This window comes from Schistocerca serialis, chromosome 4, assembly GCF_023864345.2.
Source record: "Schistocerca serialis cubense isolate TAMUIC-IGC-003099 chromosome 4, iqSchSeri2.2, whole genome shotgun sequence".
Classification (NCBI taxonomy): Eukaryota; Metazoa; Arthropoda; class Insecta; order Orthoptera; family Acrididae; genus Schistocerca; species Schistocerca serialis.
The window spans coordinates 15,909,924-15,931,663 of NC_064641.1; the positions used below are offsets into that span (position 1 = coordinate 15,909,924).

The window sequence follows — 21,740 nt, forward strand, 5'->3', positions numbered from 1 at the left end:
CCCTCCAATCCTCCCCAATGCACAAGCACAGACAGTGTAGATAAATTACGTTAGACACATACAGGGTGTCCAGAAAAGGGCTCCCTGATTTCAAAATTAAATATCTCGAAAACAAGGATCGATAGAGGAATGCAGTAAACGGTGTGTTTATTGTGAAAGCTGTAAGAAGTTTATACAGCAGTTTGAAATAATAGTTACAAAAGCTGCTAACAGATGGCGCTGTACGCTGTACAGCTCATATCAGCATACATAAGTGAAATAATCGTACGAAAACAATCTTTGCAAACAATCACATCACAATGTTTTCAAAATGTTCACCATTGGCACTACAGAGGTGGCGCAAACGAAGAATGAAATTCGCCATCACATTTCGTAGTGTCTCAACCGAAATGGATTCACATGCCACAGAGATCGCCGATTCAAGCTCGTCCAGCGTGGCGGGATGCTTCGGGTAGACCATGTCTTTCATTGTGCCCCACAAAAAAAAGTCACAGGAAGTCAAATCCGGCGAATATGGAAGCCAATCCATGCCTGCACCAGTAAATTTGGGATATTCCAAAGCAATGACTCGATTCCCGAAGTATTCCTCAAGAAAGCGAAACACTTGTTCGGTCCGATGTGGTCGAGCTCCATCTTGCATAAACCATTCAGTACCTGGTCGATCCTCTAACGCTTGCTGTGTGGCGACAAATTGTTCCAAAATTGCAACGTAACGTGCACCAGTGACCGTTTCTCGAATGAAAAAAGGGCCAATAATGCATCTGCTGCATACTGCAGCCCACACAGTAACTTTAGGAGAATACGGGGGTTTCGCTTCACACCAATATGGCTTTTCGGAACCACAAAATCGCCAGTTCTGCTTATTCACGTATCCATTCAGGTGGCAGTGTGCATCATCTGTAAACCAGATGCAGTCAACATCAAATCCTTCACTATCAATCATTGTGAGCATCTGATTAGCAAAGGCAACCCTTTGTTGCACAGCTCGTACGGGTATGGCCTGGCGCGTTTGAATTTTGAATGGAAACATGTGTAGGCTCTTTCTCAGTATTTTCCGCGTGCTGGAACGCTTCAAACCAGTCTCAGATGCAATTCTACGGACGGATGGCATTGGATTTCGCTGAATAATTCCAGAAACTGTGGCGATATTTTCAGGCGTAACTGCGGTTTGCTTGCGGCCAACATGCCCCACTAGATCATCAGCTACGCTGCCTGTTCGTTGAAATTTTGCGAAGAGCGTACGGATGGTTTTCGCATCGGGTCCTTTTGGAACATTAAATCGTGCTTGAAAACGTCGCCTTGTTGCCGTAGGACGCTCTTCTAACCTGTGGTACTCTAGCACCAGAAAAACGCGTTGTTCAGTGGAGTACATGGTTTTAATCTCTTCCTTCGGTACGCTAGCCCCCTTTCACGTTTCAATAGTGGAACTGATCGCTCTGGGCTTCGGATCACTATTTATACTAGGCATTACGTATGGCGATTACAGCGCCATCTGTTAGCAGCTTTTGTAACTATTATTTCAAACTGTTGTACAAACTTCTTACAGCTTTCACAATAAACATACCGTTTACTGCATTCCTCTATCGATCTTTGTTTTCGAAATATTTAATTTTGAAATCAGGGAGTCCTTTTCTGGACATCCCGTATTTCTCTGTAAGAATTACCTGCTTCGGCGTCTAGTCTAGTTACACTGCGGGGGCGGGAGACTGAAACCAGAGCTTAAGTCAGACTTTTCTAATTCTACACAATGCTCAACATCCAAAGTACATTGAATAGGGGTGTGGCTAGTACAGGGTTATTACAAATGATTGAAGCGATTTCACAGCTCTACAATAACTATATTATTTGAGATATTTTCACAATGCTTTGCACACACATACAAAAACTCAAAAAGTCTTTTTAGGCATTCACAAATGTTCGATATGTGCCCCTTTAGTGATTCGGCGGACATCAAGCCGATAATCAAGTTCCTCCCACACTCGGTGCAGCATGTCCCCATCAATGAGTTCGAAAGCATCATTAATGCGAGCTCGCAGTTCTGGCACGTTTCTTGGTAGAGGAGGTTTAAACACTGAATCTTTCCCATAACCCCACAGAAAGAAATCGCATGGGGTTAAGTCGGGAGAGCGTGGAGGCCATGACACGAATTGCTGATCATGATCTCCACCACGACCGATCCATCGGTTTTCCAATCTTCTGTTTAAGAAATGCCGAACATCATGATGGAAGTGCGGTGGAGCACCATCCTGTTGAAAGATGAAGTCGGCGCTGTCGGTCTCCAGTTGTGGCATGAGCCAATTTTCCAGCATGTCTACATACATGTGTCCTGTAACGTTGTTTTTGCAGAAGAAAAAGGGGCCGTAAACTTTAAACATGTTAACTTTTGGTGAATTGCGAATTTGCTGCACGAATGCGTGAGGATTCTCTACCGCCCAGATTCGCACATTGTGTCTGTTCACTTCACCATTAAGAAAAAATGTTGCTTCATCACTGAAAACAAGTTTCGCACTGAACACATCCTCTTCCATGAGCTGTTGCAACCGCGCCGAAAATTCAAAGCGTTTGACTTTGTCATCGGGTGTCAGGGCTTGCAGCAATTGTAAACGGTAAGGCTTCTGCTTTAGCCTTTTCCGTAAGATTTTCTAAACCGTCGGCTGTGGTACGTTTAGCTCCCTGCTTGCTTTATTCGTCGACTTCCGCGGGCTACGCGTGAAACTTGTCCGCACGCGTTCAACCGTTTCTTCGCTCACTGCAGGCCGACCCGTTGATTTCCCCTTACAGAGGCATCCAGAAGCTTAAAACTGCGCATACCATCGCCGAATGGAGTTATCAGTTGGTGGATCTTTGTTGAACTTCGTCCTGAAGTGTCGTTGCACTGTTGTGACTGCCTGATGTGAGTGCATTTCAAGCACGACATACGCTTTCTCGGCCCCTGTCGCCATTTTGTCTCACTGCGCTCTCGAGCGCTCTGGCGGCAGAAAGCTGAAGTGCGGCTTCAGCCGAACAAAGCTTTATGAGTTTTTCTACGTATCTGTAGTGTGTCGTGACCATATGTCAATGAATGGAGCTACAGTGAATTTATGAAATCGCTTCAATCATTTGTAATAGCCCTGTACTTGTATATAACTCTCATTACATGGCTGATGACGTACGCAACAGCAGTCTGGGAATACCCAACACCAACAGATCTTCGACCCCTGCACATGATTAATTGTGAACAATATCCCACGACACAACCGCAACAATGGACCACTCCATTGTACAGTGATACGAGACGCTCGAATGCTCCACGTATCTCGCTACGTGCTTTGCATCACACGATCCTACACACTTCACTCGTAAAAATAATCTCCTGGCGAACTTCGGCTCGGCTCGTAGACAAGACAAGCTGACTAAACACAACCTGTATATATTCGTCGTCCGTTGCTCACTTAGGTCAAAAACATAAAATTTTAATATTCATTGCATCTTTATGCATCCTCATGTATCGTTTATTTTGCGTGCATTACCTGAAGAAGAAGAACAGCGCAAAACAACTGAGGGCGGCAAACGAGAGGGAATAGTTCCAATTGGGCATCGCCCAAGACACCAGACCAGCGAGCATCACTCCAAGGGCCATGCTGCAGGATGCGTAGCAGTTGATCGCAGTGCGGTGCTTGATGTCAGTCAGCTCCAAGCCTGAAACACGAGAAAACGTCATCATGTGCTTTCAGTCTTCGGTATCAAATAACACAGACTTCACTTCAAAGATGTTCCTGTGACGTTTCGATAATTTACATGCGGCCGGCCGGTGTGGCCGTGCGGTTAAAGGCGCTTCAGTCTGGAACCGCGTGACCGCTACGGTCGCAGGTTCGAATCCTGCCTCGGGCATGGATGTGTGTGATGTCCTTAGGTTAGTTAGGTTTAAGTAGTTCTAAGTTCTAGGGGACTGATGACCACAGAAGTTAAGTCCCATAGTGGTCGGAGCCATTTGAACCATTTTGAATTTACTTGCAAGAGAGACACCATAGCAGTATGTATGGTTCCACAACAACAAATTTTTTATGAAAGCCCTCAACTGCAAACGAGAAGAAATTGCTCAGCCAGGGACACTTGTTCTTTGGCGATTGTAGTGAGAATGTTATTCACATTGAAACTGTTATTTCGTATGCGGCCTGTTGCCGTCAGTTTTCAGGAGTTTTGGTTTATTTCTTGACACGTAACATCAGTCACATCTGCGATGTATTTGTAAGTCAGCTGACTTATAAATATTACATATAATATCAAGGAAATTATGGCTAATAGACTGACCATTTACAAGACTGGCTTTTACATTGCACTTAATCTGCATTTAAAGATACAAGGGCAGGCCACTGTAGGTAGCGTGGCAAGTTGTTCCGAGCGAACGTTTGTTTCAGGATACGTTGCTGTACATAACTTCGGGGGTTGACATCTAGCGGCCTACCCAGGAGACACACGTGCCTGCCGTGTGAAAGCTAATTTCAATATCTCTTACTGAACGCGTACATTCACCACCTATAATAATCTAAATAAAGGATAGTAGTTTTTGTGTAATCGTTTTCAAAATATGTATACTGCATCTAGAATGAAATTTTCACTCCACAGCGGAGTGTGCGCTAATATGAAACTTCCTGGCAGATTAAAACTGTGTGCCGGACCGAGACTCGAACTCGGGACCTTTACCTTTCGCGGGCAAGTGCTCTACCAACTGAGCTACCCAAGCACGACTCACGCCCCGTCCACACAGCTTTACTTCCGCCAGTTCCTCGTCTCCTGCCTTCCAAACTTTACAGAAGCTCTCCTGCGGACCTTGCAGAACTAGCACTCCTGAAAGAAAGGATATTGCGGAGACATGGCTTAGCCACAGCCTGGGGGATGTCTCTAGAATGAAATTTTCACTCCACAGCGGAGTGTGCGCTGATATGAAACTTCCTGGCAGATTAAAACTGTGTGCCCGACCGAGACTCAAACTCGGGACCTTTGCCTTTCGCGGGCAAGTGCTCTACCAACTGAGCTACCCAAGCACGACTCACGCCACGTCCTCGCAGCTTTACTTCTGCCAGTACCCCGTCTCCTACCTTCCAAACTTTACAGAAGCTCTCCTGCGAACCTTGCAGAACTAGCACTCCTGAAAGAAAGGATATTGCGGAGACATGGCTTAGCCACAGCCTGGGGGATGTTTCTAGAATGAAATTTTCACTCTACAGCTGAGTGTGTGCTGATATGAAACTTCCTGGCAGATTAAAACTGTGTGCCCGACCGAGACTCAAACTCGGGACCTTTGCCTTTCGCGGGCAAGTGCTCTACCAACTGAGCTACCCAAGCACGACTCACGCCACGTCCTCACAGCTTTACTTCTGCCAGTACCTCGTCTCCTACCTTCCAAACTTTACAGAAGCTCTCCTGCGAACCTTGCAGAACTAGCACTCCTGAAAGAAAGGATATTGCGGAGACATGGCTTAGCCACAGCCTGGGGGATGTTTCTAGAATGAAATTTTCACTCTACAGCTGAGTGTGTGCTGATATGAAACTTCCTGGCAGATTAAAACTGTGTGCCCGACCGAGACTCAAACTCGGGACCTTTGCCTTTCGCGGGCAAGTGCTCTACCAACTGAGCTACCCAAGCACGACTCACGCCACGTCCTCGCAGCTTTACTTCTGCCAGTACCTCGTCTCCTACCTTCCAAACTTTACAGAAGCTCTCCTGCGAACCTTGCAGAACTAGCACTCCTGAAAGAAAGGATATTGCGGAGACATGGCTTAGCCACAGCCTGGGGGATGTTTCTAGAATGAAATTTTCACTCCACAGCGGAGTGTGCGCTGATATGAAACTTCCTGGCAGATTAAAACTGTGTGCCGGACCGAGACTCGAACTCGGGACCTTTGCCTTTCGCGGGCAAGTGCTCTACCAACTGAGCTACCCAAGCACGACTCACGCCACGTCCTCGCAGCTTTACTTCTGCCAGTACCTCGTCTCCTACCTTCCAAACTTTACAGAAGCTCTCCTGCGAACCTTGCAGAACTAGCACTCCTGAAAGAAAGGATATTGCGGAGACATGGCTTAGCCACAGCCTGGGGGATGTTTCTAGAATGAAATTTTCACTCCACAGCGGAGTGTGCGCTGATATGAAACTTCCTGGCAGATTAAAACTGTGTGCCCGACCGAGACTCAAACTCGGGACCTTTGCCTTTCGCGGGCAAGTGCTCTACCAACTGAGCTACCCAAGCACGACTCACGCCACGTCCTCGCAGCTTTACTTCTGCCAGTACCTCGTCTCCTACCTTCCAAACTTTACAGAAGCTCTCCTGCGAACCTTGCAGAACTAGCACTCCTGAAAGAAAGGATATTGCGGAGACATGGCTTAGCCACAGCCTGGGGGATGTCTCTAGAATGAAATTTTCACTCCACAGCGGAGTGTGCGCTGATATGAAACTTCCTGGCAGATTAAAACTGTGTGCCCGACCTAAACTCAAACTCGGGACCTTTGCCTTTCGCGGGCAAGTGCTCTACCAACTGAGCTACCCAAGCACGACTCACGCCACGTCCTCGCAGCTTTACTTCTGCCAGTACCTCGTCTCCTACCTTCCAAACTTTACAGAAGCTCTCCTGCGAACCTTGCAGAACTAGCACTCCTCAAAGAAAGGATATTGCGGAGACATGGCTTAGCCACAGCCTGGGGGATGTTTCTAGAATGAAATTTTCACTCTACAGCTGAGTGTGTGCTGATATGAAACTTCCTGGCAGATTAAAACTGTGTGCCCGACCGAGACTCAAACTCGGGACCTTTGCCCTTCGCGGGCAAGTGCTCTACCAACTGAGCTACCCAAGCACGACTCACGCCACGTCCTCGCAGCTTTACTTCTGCCAGTACCTCGTCTCCTACCTTCCAAACTTTACAGAAGCTCTCCTGCGAACCTTGCAGAACTAGCACTCCTGAAAGAAAGGATATTGCGGAGACATGGCTTAGCCACAGCCTGGGGGATGTTTCTAGAATGAAATTTTCACTCTACAGCTGAGTGTGTGCTGATATGAAACTTCCTGGCAGATTAAAACTGTGTGCCCGACCGAGACTCAAACTCGGGACCTTTGCCTTTCGCGGGCAAGTGCTCTACCAACTGAGCTACCCAAGCACGACTCACGCCACGTCCTCGCAGCTTTACTTCTGCCAGTACCTCGTCTCCTACCTTCCAAACTTTACAGAAGCTCTCCTGCGAACCTTGCAGAACTAGCACTCCTGAAAGAAAGGATATTGCGGAGACATGGCTTAGCCACAGCCTGGGGGATGTTTCTAGAATGAAATTTTCACTCTACAGCTGAGTGTGTGCTGATATGAAACTTCCTGGCAGATTAAAACTGTGTGCCCGACCGAGACTCAAACTCGGGACCTTTGCCTTTCGCGGGCAAGTGCTCTACCAACTGAGCTACCCAAGCACGACTCACGCCACGTCCTCGCAGCTTTACTTCTGCCAGTACCTCGTCTCCTACCTTCCAAACTTTACAGAAGCTCTCCTGCGAACCTTGCAGAACTAGCACTCCTGAAAGAAAGGATATTGCGGAGACATGGCTTAGCCACAGCCTGGGGGATGTTTCTAGAATGAAATTTTCACTCTACAGCTGAGTGTGTGCTGATATGAAACTTCCTGGCAGATTAAAACTGTGTGCCCGACCGAGACTCAAACTCGGGACCTTTGCCTTTCGCGGGCAAGTGCTCTACCAACTGAGCTACCCAAGCACGACTCACGCCACGTCCTCGCAGCTTTACTTCTGCCAGTACCTCGTCTCCTACCTTCCAAACTTTACAGAAGCTCTCCTGCGAACCTTGCAGAACTAGCACTCCTGAAAGAAAGGATATTGCGGAGACATGGCTTAGCCACAGCCTGGGGGATGTTTCTAGAATGAAATTTTCACTCTACAGCTGAGTGTGTGCTGATATGAAACTTCCTGGCAGATTAAAACTGTGTGCCCGACCGAGACTCAAACTCGGGACCTTTGCCTTTCGCGGGCAAGTGCTCTACCAACTGAGCTACCCAAGCACGACTCACGCCACGTCCTCGCAGCTTTACTTCTGCCAGTACCTCGTCTCCTACCTTCCAAACTTTACAGAAGCTCTCCTGCGAACCTTGCAGAACTAGCACTCCTGAAAGAAAGGATATTGCGGAGACATGGCTTAGCCACAGCCTGGGGGATGTTTCTAGAATGAAATTTTCACTCCACAGCGGAGTGTGCGCTGATATGAAACTTCCTGGCAGATTAAAACTGTGTGCCCGACCGAGACTCGAACTCGGGACCTTTGCCTTTCGCGGGCAAGTGCTCTACCAACTGAGCTACCCAAGCACGACTCACGCCACGTCCTCGCAGCTTTACTTCTGCCAGTACCTCGTCTCCTACCTTCCAAACTTTACAGAAGCTCTCCTGCGAACCTTGCAGAACTAGGACTCCTGAAAGAAAGGATATTGCGGAGACATGGCTTAGCCACAGCCTGGGGGATGTTTCTAGAATGAAATTTTCACTCCACAGCGGAGTGTGCGCTGATATGAAACTTCCTGGCAGATTAAAACTGTGTGCCCGACCGAGACTCGAACTCGGGACCTTTGCCTTTCGCGGGCAAGTGCTCTACCAACTGAGCTACCCAAGCACGACTCACGCCACGTCCTCGCAGCTTTACTTCTGCCAGTACCTCGTCTCCTACCTTCCAAACTTTACAGAAGCTCTCCTGCGAACCTTGCAGAACTAGCACTCCTGAAAGAAAGGATATTGCGGAGACATGGCTTAGCCACAGCCTGGGGGATGTTTCTAGAATGAAATTTTCACTCTACAGCTGAGTGTGTGCTGACATGAAACTTCCTGGCAGATTAAAACTGTGTGCCCGACCGAGACTCAAACTCGGGACCTTTGCCCTTCGCGGGCAAGTGCTCTACCAACTGAGCTACCCAAGCACGACTCACGCCACGTCCTCGCAGCTTTACTTCTGCCAGTACCTCGTCTCCTACCTTCCAAACTTTACAGAAGCTCTCCTGCGAACCTTGCAGAACTAGCACTCCTGAAAGAAAGGATATTGCGGAGACATGGCTTAGCCACAGCCTGGGGGATGTTTCTAGAATGAAATTTTCACTCTACAGCTGAGTGTGTGCTGATATGAAACTTCCTGGCAGATTAAAACTGTGTGCCCGACCGAGACTCAAACTCGGGACCTTTGCCCTTCGCGGGCAAGTGCTCTACCAACTGAGCTACCCAAGCACGACTCACGCCACGTCCTCGCAGCTTTACTTCTGCCAGTACCTCGTCTCCTACCTTCCAAACTTTACAGAAGCTCTCCTGCGAACCTTGCAGAACTAGCACTCCTGAAAGAAAGGATATTGCGGAGACATGGCTTAGCCACAGCCTGGGGGATGTTTCTAGAATGAAATTTTCACTCTACAGCTGAGTGTGTGCTGATATGAAACTTCCTGGCAGATTAAAACTGTGTGCCCGACCGAGACTCAAACTCGGGACCTTTGCCCTTCGCGGGCAAGTGCTCTACCAACTGAGCTACCCAAGCACGACTCACGCCACGTCCTCGCAGCTTTACTTCTGCCAGTATCTCGTCTCCTACCTTCCAAACTTTACAGAAGCTCTCCTGCGAACCTTGCAGAACTAGCACTCCTCAAAGAAAGGATATTGCGGAGACATGGCTTAGCCACAGCCTGGGGGATGTTTCTAGAATGAAATTTTCACTCCACAGCGGAGTGTGCGCTGATATGAAACTTCCTGGCAGATTAAAACTGTGTGCCCGACCGAGACTCGAACTCGGGACCTTTGCCTTTCGCGGGCAAGTGCTCTACCAACTGAGCTACCCAAGCACGACTCACGCCACGTCCTCGCAGCTTTACTTCTGCCAGTACCTCGTCTCCTACCTTCCAAACTTTACAGAAGCTCTCCTGCGAACCTTGCAGAACTAGCACTCCTGAAAGAAAGGATATTGCGGAGACATGGCTTAGCCACAGCCTGGGGGATGTTTCTAGAATGAAATTTTCACTCTACAGCTGAGTGTGTGCTGATATGAAACTTCCTGGCAGATTAAAACTGTGTGCCCGACCGAGACTCAAACTCGGGACCTTTGCCTTTCGCGGGCAAGTGCTCTACCAACTGAGCTACCCAAGCACGACTCACGCCACGTCCTCGCAGCTTTACTTCTGCCAGTACCTCGTCTCCTACCTTCCAAACTTTACAGAAGCTCTCCTGCGAACCTTGCAGAACTAGCACTCCTGAAAGAAAGGATATTGCGGAGACATGGCTTAGCCACAGCCTGGGGGATGTTTCTAGAATGAAATTTTCACTCTACAGCTGAGTGTGTGCTGATATGAAACTTCCTGGCAGATTAAAACTGTGTGCCCGACCGAGACTCAAACTCGGGACCTTTGCCCTTCGCGGGCAAGTGCTCTACCAACTGAGCTACCCAAGCACGACTCACGCCACGTCCTCGCAGCTTTACTTCTGCCAGTACCTCGTCTCCTACCTTCCAAACTTTACAGAAGCTCTCCTGCGAACCTTGCAGAACTAGCACTCCTGAAAGAAAGGATATTGCGGAGACATGGCTTAGCCACAGCCTGGGGGATGTTTCTAGAATGAAATTTTCACTCTACAGCTGAGTGTGTGCTGATATGAAACTTCCTGGCAGATTAAAACTGTGTGCCCGACCGAGACTCAAACTCGGGACCTTTGCCCTTCGCGGGCAAGTGCTCTACCAACTGAGCTACCCAAGCACGACTCACGCCACGTCCTCGCAGCTTTACTTCTGCCAGTACCTCGTCTCCTACCTTCCAAACTTTACAGAAGCTCTCCTGCGAACCTTGCAGAACTAGCACTCCTGAAAGAAAGGATATTGCGGAGACATGGCTTAGCCACAGCCTGGGGGATGTTTCTAGAATGAAATTTTCACTCTACAGCTGAGTGTGTGCTGATATGAAACTTCCTGGCAGATTAAAACTGTGTGCCCGACCGAGACTCAAACTCGGGACCTTTGCCTTTCGCGGGCAAGTGCTCTACCAACTAAGCTACCCAAGCACGACTCACGCCACGTCCTCGCAGCTTTACTTCTGCCAGTACCTCGTCTCCTACCTTCCAAACTTTACAGAAGCTCTCCTGCGAACCTTGCAGAACTAGCACTCCTGAAAGAAAGGATATTGCGGAGACATGGCTTAGCCACAGCCTGGGGGATGTTTCTAGAATGAAATTTTCACTCTACAGCTGAGTGTGTGCTGATATGAAACTTCCTGGCAGATTAAAACTGTGTGCCCGACCGAGACTCAAACTCGGGACCTTTGCCTTTCGCGGGCAAGTGCTCTACCAACTGAGCTACCCAAGCACGACTCACGCCACGTCCTCGCAGCTTTACTTCTGCCAGTACCTCGTCTCCTACCTTCCAAACTTTACAGAAGCTCTCCTGCGAACCTTGCAGAACTAGCACTCCTGAAAGAAAGGATATTGCGGAGACATGGCTTAGCCACAGCCTGGGGGATGTTTCTAGAATGAAATTTTCACTCTACAGCTGAGTGTGTGCTGATATGAAACTTCCTGGCAGATTAAAACTGTGTGCCCGACCGAGACTCAAACTCGGGACCTTTGCCCTTCGCGGGCAAGTGCTCTACCAACTGAGCTACCCAAGCACGACTCACGCCACGTCCTCGCAGCTTTACTTCTGCCAGTACCTCGTCTCCTACCTTCCAAACTTTACAGAAGCTCTCCTGCGAACCTTGCAGAACTAGCACTCCTGAAAGAAAGGATATTGCGGAGACATGGCTTAGCCACAGCCTGGGGGATGTTTCTAGAATGAAATTTTCACTCCACAGCGGACTGTGCGCTGATATGAAACTTCCTGGCAGATTAAAACTGTGTGCCCGACCGAGACTCAAACTCGGGACCTTTGCCTTTCGCGGGCAAGTGCTCTACCAACTGAGCTACCCAAGCACGACTCACGCCACGTCCTCACAGCTTCACTTCTGCCAGTACCTCGTCTCCTACCTTCCAAACTTTACAGAAGCTCTCCTGCGAACCTTGCAGAACTAGCACTCCTGAAAGAAAGGATATTGCGGAGACATGGCTTAGCCACAGCCTGGGGGATGTTTCTAGAATGAAATTTTCACTCCACAGCGGAGTGTGCGCTGATATGAAACTTCCTGGCAGATTAAAACTGTGTGCCCGACCGAGACTCAGACTCGGGACCTTTGCCTTTCGCGGGCAAGTGCTCTACCAACTGAGCTACCCAAGCACGACTCACGCCACGTCCTCGCAGCTTTACTTCTGCCAGTACCTCGTCTCCTACCTTCCAAACTTTACAGAAGCTCTCCTGCGAACCTTGCAGAACTAGCACTCCTGAAAGAAAGGATATTGCGGAGACATGGCTTAGCCACAGCCTGGGGGATGTTTCTAGAATGAAATTTTCACTCTACAGCTGAGTGTGTGCTGATATGAAACTTCCTGGCAGATTAAAACTGTGTGCCCGACCGAGACTCAAACTCGGGACCTTTGCCTTTCGCGGGCAAGTGCTCTACCAACTGAGCTACCCAAGCACGACTCACGCCACGTCCTCACAGCTTCACTTCTGCCAGTACCTCGTCTCCTACCTTCCAAACTTTACAGAAGCTCTCCTGCGAACCTTGCAGAACTAGCACTCCTGAAAGAAAGGATATTGCGGAGACATGGCTTAGCCACAGCCTGGGGGATGTTTCTAGAATGAAATTTTCACTCTACAGCTGAGTGTGTGCTGATATGAAACTTCCTGGCAGATTAAAACTGTGTGCCCGACCGAGACTCAAACTCGGGACCTTTGCCTTTCGCGGGCAAGTGCTCTACCAACTGAGCTACCCAAGCACGACTCACGCCACGTCCTCGCAGCTTCACTTCTGCCAGTACCTCGTCTCCTACCTTCCAAACTTTACAGAAGCTCTCCTGCGAACCTTGCAGAACTAGCACTCCTGAAAGAAAGGATATTGCGGAGACATGGCTTAGCACAGCCTGGGGGATGTTTCTAGAATGAAATTTTCACTCTACAGCTGAGTGTGTGCTGATATGAAACTTCCTGGCAGATTAAAACTGTGTGCCCGACCGAGACTCAAACTCGGGACCTTTGCCTTTCGCGGGCAAGTGCTCTACCAACTAAGCTACCCAAGCACGACTCACGCCACGTCCTCGCAGCTTTACTTCTGCCAGTACCTCGTCTCCTACCTTCCAAACTTTACAGAAGCTCTCCTGCGAACCTTGCAGAACTAGCACTCCTGAAAGAAAGGATATTGCGGAGACATGGCTTAGCCACAGCCTGGGGGATGTTTCTAGAATGAAATTTTCACTCCACAGCGGAGTGTGCGCTGATATGAAACTTCCTGGCAGATTAAAACTGTGTGCCCGACCGAGACTCAAACTCGGGACCTTTGCCTTTCGCGGGCAAGTGCTCTACCAACTGAGCTACCCAAGCACGACTCACGCCACGTGCTCACAGCTTCACTTCTGCCAGTACCTCGTCTCCTACCTTCCAAACTTTACAGAAGCTCTCCTGCGAACCTTGCAGAACTAGCACTCCTGAAAGAAAGGATATTGCGGAGACATGGCTTAGCCACAGCCTGGGGGATGTTTCTAGAATGAAATTTTCACTCTACAGCTGAGTGTGTGCTGATATGAAACTTCCTGGCAGATTAAAACTGTGTGCCCGACCGAGACTCAAATTCGGGACCTTTGCCTTTCGCGGGCAAGTGCTCTACCAACTGAGCTACCCAAGCACGACTCACGCCACGTCCTCGCAGCTTTACTTCTGCCAGTACCTCGTCTCCTACCTTCCAAACTTTACAGAAGCTCTCCTGCGAACCTTGCAGAACTAGCACCCCTGAAAGAAAGGATATTGCGGAGACATGGCTTAGCCACAGCCTGGGGGATGTTTCTAGAATGCAATTTTCACTCTACAGCTGAGTGTGTGCCGATATGAAACTTCCTGGCAGATTAAAACTGTGTGCCCGACCGAGACTCAAACTCGGGACCTTTGCCCTTCGCGGGCGAGTGCTCTACCAACTGAGCTACCCAAGCACGACTCACGCCACGTCCTCGCAGCTTTACTTCTGCCAGTACCTCGTCTCCTACCTTCCAAACTTTACAGAAGCTCTCCTGCGAACCTTGCAGAACTAGCACTCCTGAAAGAAAGGATATTGCGGAGACATGGCTCAGCCACAGCCTGGGGGATGTTTCTAGAATGAAATTTTCACTCTACAGCTGAGTGTGTGCTGATATGAAACTTCCTGGCAGATTAAAACTGTGTGCCCGACCGAGACTCAAACTCGGGACCTTTGCCCTTCGCGGGCAAGTGCTCTACCAACTGAGCTACCCAAGCACGACTCACGCCACGTCCTCGCAGCTTTACTTCTGCCAGTACCTCGTCTCCTACCTTCCAAACTTTACAGAAGCTCTCCTGCGAACCTTGCAGAACTAGCACTCCTGAAAGAAAGGATATTGCGGAGACATGGCTTAGCCACAGCCTGGGGGATGTTTCTAGAATGAAATTTTCACTCCACAGCGGAGTGTGCGCTGATATGAAACTTCCTGGCAGATTAAAACTGTGTGCCCGACCGAGACTCAAACTCGGGACCTTTGCCTTTCGCGGGCAAGTGCTCTACCAACTGAGCTACCCAAGCACGACTCACGCCACGTCCTCGCAGCTTTACTTCTGCCAGTACCTCGTCTCCTACCTTCCAAACTTTACAGAAGCTCTCCTGCGAACCTTGCAGAACTAGCACTCCTGAAAGAAAGGATATTGCGGAGACATGGCTTAGCCACAGCCTGGGGGATGTTTCTAGAATGAAATTTTCACTCTACAGCTGAGTGTGTGCTGATATGAAACTTCCTGGCAGATTAAAACTGTGTGCCCGACCGAGACTCAAACTCGGGACCTTTGCCTTTCGCGGGCAAGTGCTCTACCAACTGAGCTACCCAAGCACGACTCACGCCACGTCCTCGCAGCTTTACTTCTGCCAGTACCTCGTCTCCTACCTTCCAAACTTTACAGAAGCTCTCCTGCGAACCATGCAGAACTAGCACTCCTGAAAGAAAGGATATTGCGGAGACATGGCTTAGCCACAGCCAGGGGGATGTTTCTAGAATGAAATTTTCACTCTACAGCTGAGTGTGTGCTGATATGAAACTTCCTGGCAGATTAAAACTGTGTGCCCGACCGAGACTCAAACTCGGGACCTTTGCCTTTCGCGGGCAAGTGCTCTACCAACTGAGCTACCCAAGCACGACTCACGCCACGTCCTCGCAGCTTTACTTCTGCCAGTACCTCGTCTCCTACCTTCCAAACTTTACAGAAGCTCTCCTGCGAAACTTGCAGAACTAGCACTCCTGAAAGAAAGGATATTGCGGAGACATGGCTTAGCCACAGCCTGGGGGATGTTTCTAGAATGAAATTTTCACTCCACAGCGGAGTGTGCGCTGATATGAAACTTCCTGGCAGATTAAAACTGTGTGCCCGACCGAGACTCAAACTCGGGACCTTTGCCTTTCGCGGGCAAGTGCTCTACCAACTGAGCTACCCAAGCACGACTCACGCCACGTCCTCGCAGCTTTACTTCTGCCAGTACCTCGTCTCCTACCTTCCAAACTTTACAGAAGCTCTCCTGCGAACCTTGCAGAACTAGCACTCCTGAAAGAAAGGATATTGCGGAGACATGGCTTAGCCACAGCCTGGGGGATGTTTCTAGAATGAAATTTTCACTCTACAGCTGAGTGTGTGCTGATATGAAACTTCCTGGCAGATTAAAACTGTGTGCCCGACCGAGACTCAAACTCGGGACCTTTGCCCTTCGCGGGCAAGTGCTCTACCAACTGAGCTACCCAAGCACGACTCACGCCACGTCCTCGCAGCTTTACTTCTGCCAGTACCTCGTCTCCTACCTTCCAAACTTTACAGAAGCTCTCCTGCGAACCTTGCAGAACTAGCACTCCTGAAAGAAAGGATATTGCGGAGACATGGCTTAGCCACAGCCTGGGGGATGTTTCTAGAATGAAATTTTCACTCTACAGCTGGGTGTGCGCTGATATGAAACTTCCTGGCAGATTAAAACTGTGTGCCCGACCGAGACTCAAACTCGGGACCTTTGCCTTTCGCGGGCAAGTGCTCTACCAACTGAGCTACCCAAGCACGACTCACGCCACGTCCTCGCAGCTTTACTTCTGCCAGTACCTCGTCTCCCACCTTCCAAACTTTACAGAAGCTCTCCTGCGAACCTTGCAGAACTAGCACTCCTGAAAGAAAGGATATTGCGGAGACATGGCTTAGCCACAGCCTGGGGGATGTTTCTAGAATGAAATTTTCACTCTACAGCTGAGTGTGCGCTGATATGAAACTTCCTGGCAGATTAAAACTGTGTGCCCGACCGAGACTCAAACTCGGGACCTTTGCCTTTCGCGGGCAAGTGCTCTACCAACTGAGCTACCCAAGCACGACTCACGCCACGTCCTCGCAGCTTTACTTCTGCCAGTACCTCGTCTCCTACCTTCCAAACTTTACAGAAGCTCTCCTGCGAACCTTGCAGAACTAGCACTCCTGAAAGAAAGGATATTGCGGAGACATGGCTTAGCCACAGCCTGGGGGATGTTTCTAGAATGAAATTTTCACTCCACAGCGGAGTGTGCGCTGATATGAAACTTCCTGGCAGATTAAAACTGTGTGCCCGACCGAGACTCAAACTCAGGACCTTTGCCCTTCGCGGGCAAGTGCTCTACCAACTGAGCTACCCAAGCACGACTCACGCCACGTCCTCGCAGCTTTACTTCTGCCAGTACCTCGTCTCCTACCTTCCAAACTTTACAGAAGCTCTCCTGCGAACCTTGCAGAACTAGCACTCCTGAAAGAAAGGATATTGCGGAGACATGGCTTAGCCACAGCCTGGGGGATGTTTCTAGAATGAAATTTTCACTCTACAGCGGAGTGTGCGCTGATATGAAACTTCCTGGCAGATTAAAACTGTGTGCCCGACCGAGACTCAAACTCGGGAACTTTGCCTTTCGCGGGCAAGTGCTCTACCAACTGAGCTACCCAAGCACGACTCACGCCACGTCCTCGCAGCTTTACTTCTGCCAGTACCTCGTCTCCTACCTTCCAAACTTTACAGAAGCTCTCCTGCGAACCTTGCAGAACTAGCACTCCTGAAAGAAAGGATATTGCGGAGACATGGCTTAGCCACAGCCTGGGGGATGTTTCTAGAATGAAATTTTCACTCTACAGCTGAGTGTGTGCTGATATGAAACTTCCTGGCAGATTAAAACTGTGTGCCCGACCGAGACTCAAACTCGGGACCTTTGCCTTTCGCGGGCAAGTGCTCTACCAACTGAGCTACCCAAGCACGACTCACGCCACGTCCTCGCAGCTTTACTTCTGCCAGTACCTCGTCTCCTACCTTCCAAACTTTACAGAAGCTCTCCTGCGAACCTTGCAGAACTAGCACTCCTGAAAGAAAGGATATTGCGGAGACATGGCTTAGCCACAGCCAGGGGGATGTTTCTAGAATGAAATTTTCACTCTACAGCTGAGTGTGTGCTGATATGAAACTTCCTGGCAGATTAAAACTGTGTGCCCGACCGAGACTCAAACTCGGGACCTTTGCCTTTCGCGGGCAAGTGCTCTACCAACTGAGCTACCCAAGCACGACTCACGCCACGTCCTCGCAGCTTTACTTCTGCCAGTACCTCGTCTCCTACCTTCCAAACTTTACAGAAGCTCTCCTGCGAACCTTGCAGAACTAGCACTCCTGAAAGAAAGGATATTGCGGAGACATGGCTTAGCCACAGCCTGGGGGATGTTTCTAGAATGAAATTTTCACTCCACAGCGGAGTGTGCGCTGATATGAAACTTCCTGGCAGATTAAAACTGTGTGCCCGACCGAGACTCAAACTCGGGACCTTTGCCTTTCGCGGGCAAGTGCTCTACCAACTGAGCTACCCAAGCACGACTCACGCCACGTCCTCGCAGCTTTACTTCTGCCAGTACCTCGTCTCCTACCTTCCAAACTTTACAGAAGCTCTCCTGCGAACCTTGCAGAACTAGCACTCCTGAAAGAAAGGATATTGCGGAGACATGGCTTAGCCACAGCCTGGGGGATGTTTCTAGAATGAAATTTTCACTCTACAGCTGAGTGTGTGCTGATATGAAACTTCCTGGCAGATTAAAACTGTGTGCCCGACCGAGACTCAAACTCGGGACCTTTGCCCTTCGCGGGCAAGTGCTCTACCAACTGAGCTACCCAAGCACGACTCACGCCACGTCCTCGCAGCTTTACTTCTGCCAGTACCTCGTCTCCTACCTTCCAAACTTTACAGAAGCTCTCCTGCGAACCTTGCAGAACTAGCACTCCTGAAAGAAAGGATATTGCGGAGACATGGCTTAGCCACAGCCTGGGGGATGTTTCTAGAATGAAATTTTCACTCTACAGCTGGGTGTGCGCTGATATGAAACTTCCTGGCAGATTAAAACTGTGTGCCCGACCGAGACTCAAACTCGGGACCTTTGCCTTTCGCGGGCAAGTGCTCTACCAACTGAGCTACCCAAGCACGACTCACGCCACGTCCTCGCAGCTTTACTTCTGCCAGTACCTCGTCTCCCACCTTCCAAACTTTACAGAAGCTCTCCTGCGAACCTTGCAGAACTAGCACTCCTGAAAGAAAGGATATTGCGGAGACATGGCTTAGCCACAGCCTGGGGGATGTTTCTAGAATGAAATTTTCACTCTACAGCTGAGTGTGCGCTGATATGAAACTTCCTGGCAGATTAAAACTGTGTGCCCGACCGAGACTCAAACTCGGGACCTTTGCCTTTCGCGGGCAAGTGCTCTACCAACTGAGCTACCCAAGCACGACTCACGCCACGTCCTCGCAGCTTTACTTCTGCCAGTACCTCGTCTCCTACCTTCCAAACTTTACAGAAGCTCTCCTGCGAACCTTGCAGAACTAGCACTCCTGAAAGAAAGGATATTGCGGAGACATGGCTTAGCCACAGCCTGGGGGATGTTTCTAGAATGAAATTTTCACTCCACAGCGGAGTGTGCGCTGATATGAAACTTCCTGGCAGATTAAAACTGTGTGCCCGACCGAGACTCAAACTCAGGACCTTTGCCCTTCGCGGGCAAGTGCTCTACCAACTGAGCTACCCAAGCACGACTCACGCCACGTCCTCGCAGCTTTACTTCTGCCAGTACCTCGTCTCCTACCTTCCAAACTTTACAGAAGCTCTCCTGCGAACCTTGCAGAACTAGCACTCCTGAAAGAAAGGATATTGCGGAGACATGGCTTAGCCACAGCCTGGGGGATGTTTCTAGAATGAAATTTTCACTCTACAGCTGAGTGTGTGCTGATACGAAACTTCCTGGCAGATTAAAACTGTGTGCCCGACCAAGACTCAAACTCGGGACCTTTGCCCTTCGCGGGCAAGTGCTCTACCAACTGAGCTACCCAAGCACGACTCACGCCACGTCCTCACAGCTTTACTTCTGCCAGTACCTCGTCTCCTACCTTCCAAACTTTACAGAAGCTCTCCTGCGAACCTTGCAGAACTAGCACTCCTGAAAGAAAGGATATTGCGGAGACATGGCTTAGCCACAGCCTGGGGGATGTTTCTAGAATGAAATTTTCACTCTACAGCGGAGTGTGCGCTGATATGAAACTTCCTGGCAGATTAAAACTGTGTGCCCGACCGAGACTCAAACTCGGGACCTTTGCCTTTCGCGGGCAAGTGCTCTACCAACTGAGCTACCCAAGCACGACTCACGCCACGTCCTCGCAGCTTTACTTCTGCCAGTACCTCGTCTCCTACCTTCCAAACTTTACAGAAGCTCTCCTGCGAACCTTGCAGAACTAGCACTCCTGAAAGAAAGGATATTGCGGAGACATGGCTTAGCCACAGCCTGGGGGATGTTTCTAGAATGAAATTTTCACTCCACAGCGGAGTGTGCGCTGATATGAAACTTCCTGGCAGATTAAAACTGTGTGCCCGACCGAGACTCAAACTCGGGACCTTTGCCTTTCGCGGGCAAGTGCTCTACCAACTGAGCTACCCAAGCACGACTCACGCCACGTCCTCGCAGCTTTACTTCTGCCAGTACCTCGTCTCCTACCTTCCAAACTTTACAGAAGCTCTCCTGCGAACCTTGCAGAACTAGCACTCCTGAAAGAAAGGATATTGCGGAGACATGGCTTAGCCACAGCCTGGGAGATGTTTCTAGAATGAAATTTTCACTCTACAGCGGAGTGTGCGCTGATATGAAACTTCCTGGCAGATTAAAACTGTGTGCCCGACCGAGACTCAAACTCGGGACCTTTGCCTTTCGCGGGCAAGTGCTCTACCAACTGAGCTACCCAAGCACGACTCACGCCACGTCCTCGCAGCTTTACTTCTGCCAGTACCTCGTCTCCTACCTTCCAAACTTTACAGAAGCTCTCCTGCGAACCTTGCAGAACTAGCACTCCTGAAAGAAAGGATATTGCGGAGACATGGCTTAGCCACAGCCTGGGGGATGTTTCTAGAATGAAATTTTCACTCCACAGCGGAGTGTGCGCTGATATGAAACTTCCTGGCAGATTAAAACTGTGTGCCCGACCGAGACTCAAACTCGGGACCTTTGCCCTTCGCGGGCAAGTGCTCTACCAACTGAGCTACCCAAGCACGACTCACGCCACGTCCTCGCAGCTTTACTTCTGCCAGTACCTCGTCTCCTACCTTCCAAACTTTACAGAAGCTCTCCTGCGAACCTTGCAGAACTAGCACTCCTGAAAGAAAGGATATGGCGGAGACATGGCTTAGCCACAGCCTGGGGGATGTTTCTAGAATGAAATTTTCACTCCACAGCGGAGTGTGCGCTGATATGAAACTTCCTGGCAGATTAAAACTGTGTGCCCGACCGAGACTCAAACTCGGGACCTTTGCCCTTCGCGGGCAAGTGCTCTACCAACTGAGCTACCCAAGCACGACTCACGCCACGTCCTCGCAGCTTTACTTCTGCCAGTACCTCGTCTCCTACCTTCCAAACTTTACAGAAGCTCTCCTGCGAACCTTGCAGAACTAGCACTCCTGAAAGAAAGGATATTGCGGAGACATGGCTTAGCCACAGCCTGGGGGATGTTTCTAGAATGAAATTTTCACTCTACAGCTGAGTGTGTGCTGATATGAAACTTCCTGGCAGATTAAAACTGTGTGCCCGACCGAGACTCAAACTCGGGACCTTTGCCTTTCGCGGGCAAGTGCTCTACCAACTGAGCTACCCAAGCACGACTCACGCCACGTCCTCGCAGCTTTACTTCTGCCAGTACCTCGTCTCCTACCTTCCAAACTTTACAGAAGCTATCCTGCGAACCTTGCAGAACTAGCACTCCTGAAAGAAAGGATATTGCGGAGACATGGCTTAGCCACAGCCTGGGGGATGTTTCTAGAATTAAATTTTCACTCCACTGCGGAGTGTGCGCTGATATGAAACTTCCTGGCAGATTAAAACTGTGTGCCCGACCGAGACTCAAACTCGGGACCTTTGCCTTTCGCGGGCAAGTGCTCTACCAACTGAGCTACCCAAGCACGACTCACGCCACGTCCTCGCAGCTTTACTTCTGCCAGTACCTCGTCTCCTACCTTCCAAACTTTACAGAAGCTCTCCTGCGAACCTTGCAGAACTAGCACTCCTGAAAGAAAGGATATTGCGGAGACATGGCTTATCCACAGCCTGGGGGATGTTTCTAG

The 21,740-nt window shown here is 49.7% G+C and overlaps 1 protein-coding gene across 1 annotated transcript in view; it reads right to left on the minus strand.

The window, feature by feature from the left end:
• Positions 1 to 21,740, minus strand: part of LOC126473669 (solute carrier family 22 member 7-like) — a 241,284-nt gene that overhangs the window by 94,091 nt on the left and 125,453 nt on the right. Inside the window, exon 5 of the mRNA XM_050100902.1 lies at positions 3,595 to 3,678. Within this exon, the coding sequence (XP_049956859.1) occupies positions 3,595 to 3,678 (84 nt within the window). The remainder of the gene's footprint in view (positions 1 to 3,594; positions 3,679 to 21,740) is intronic.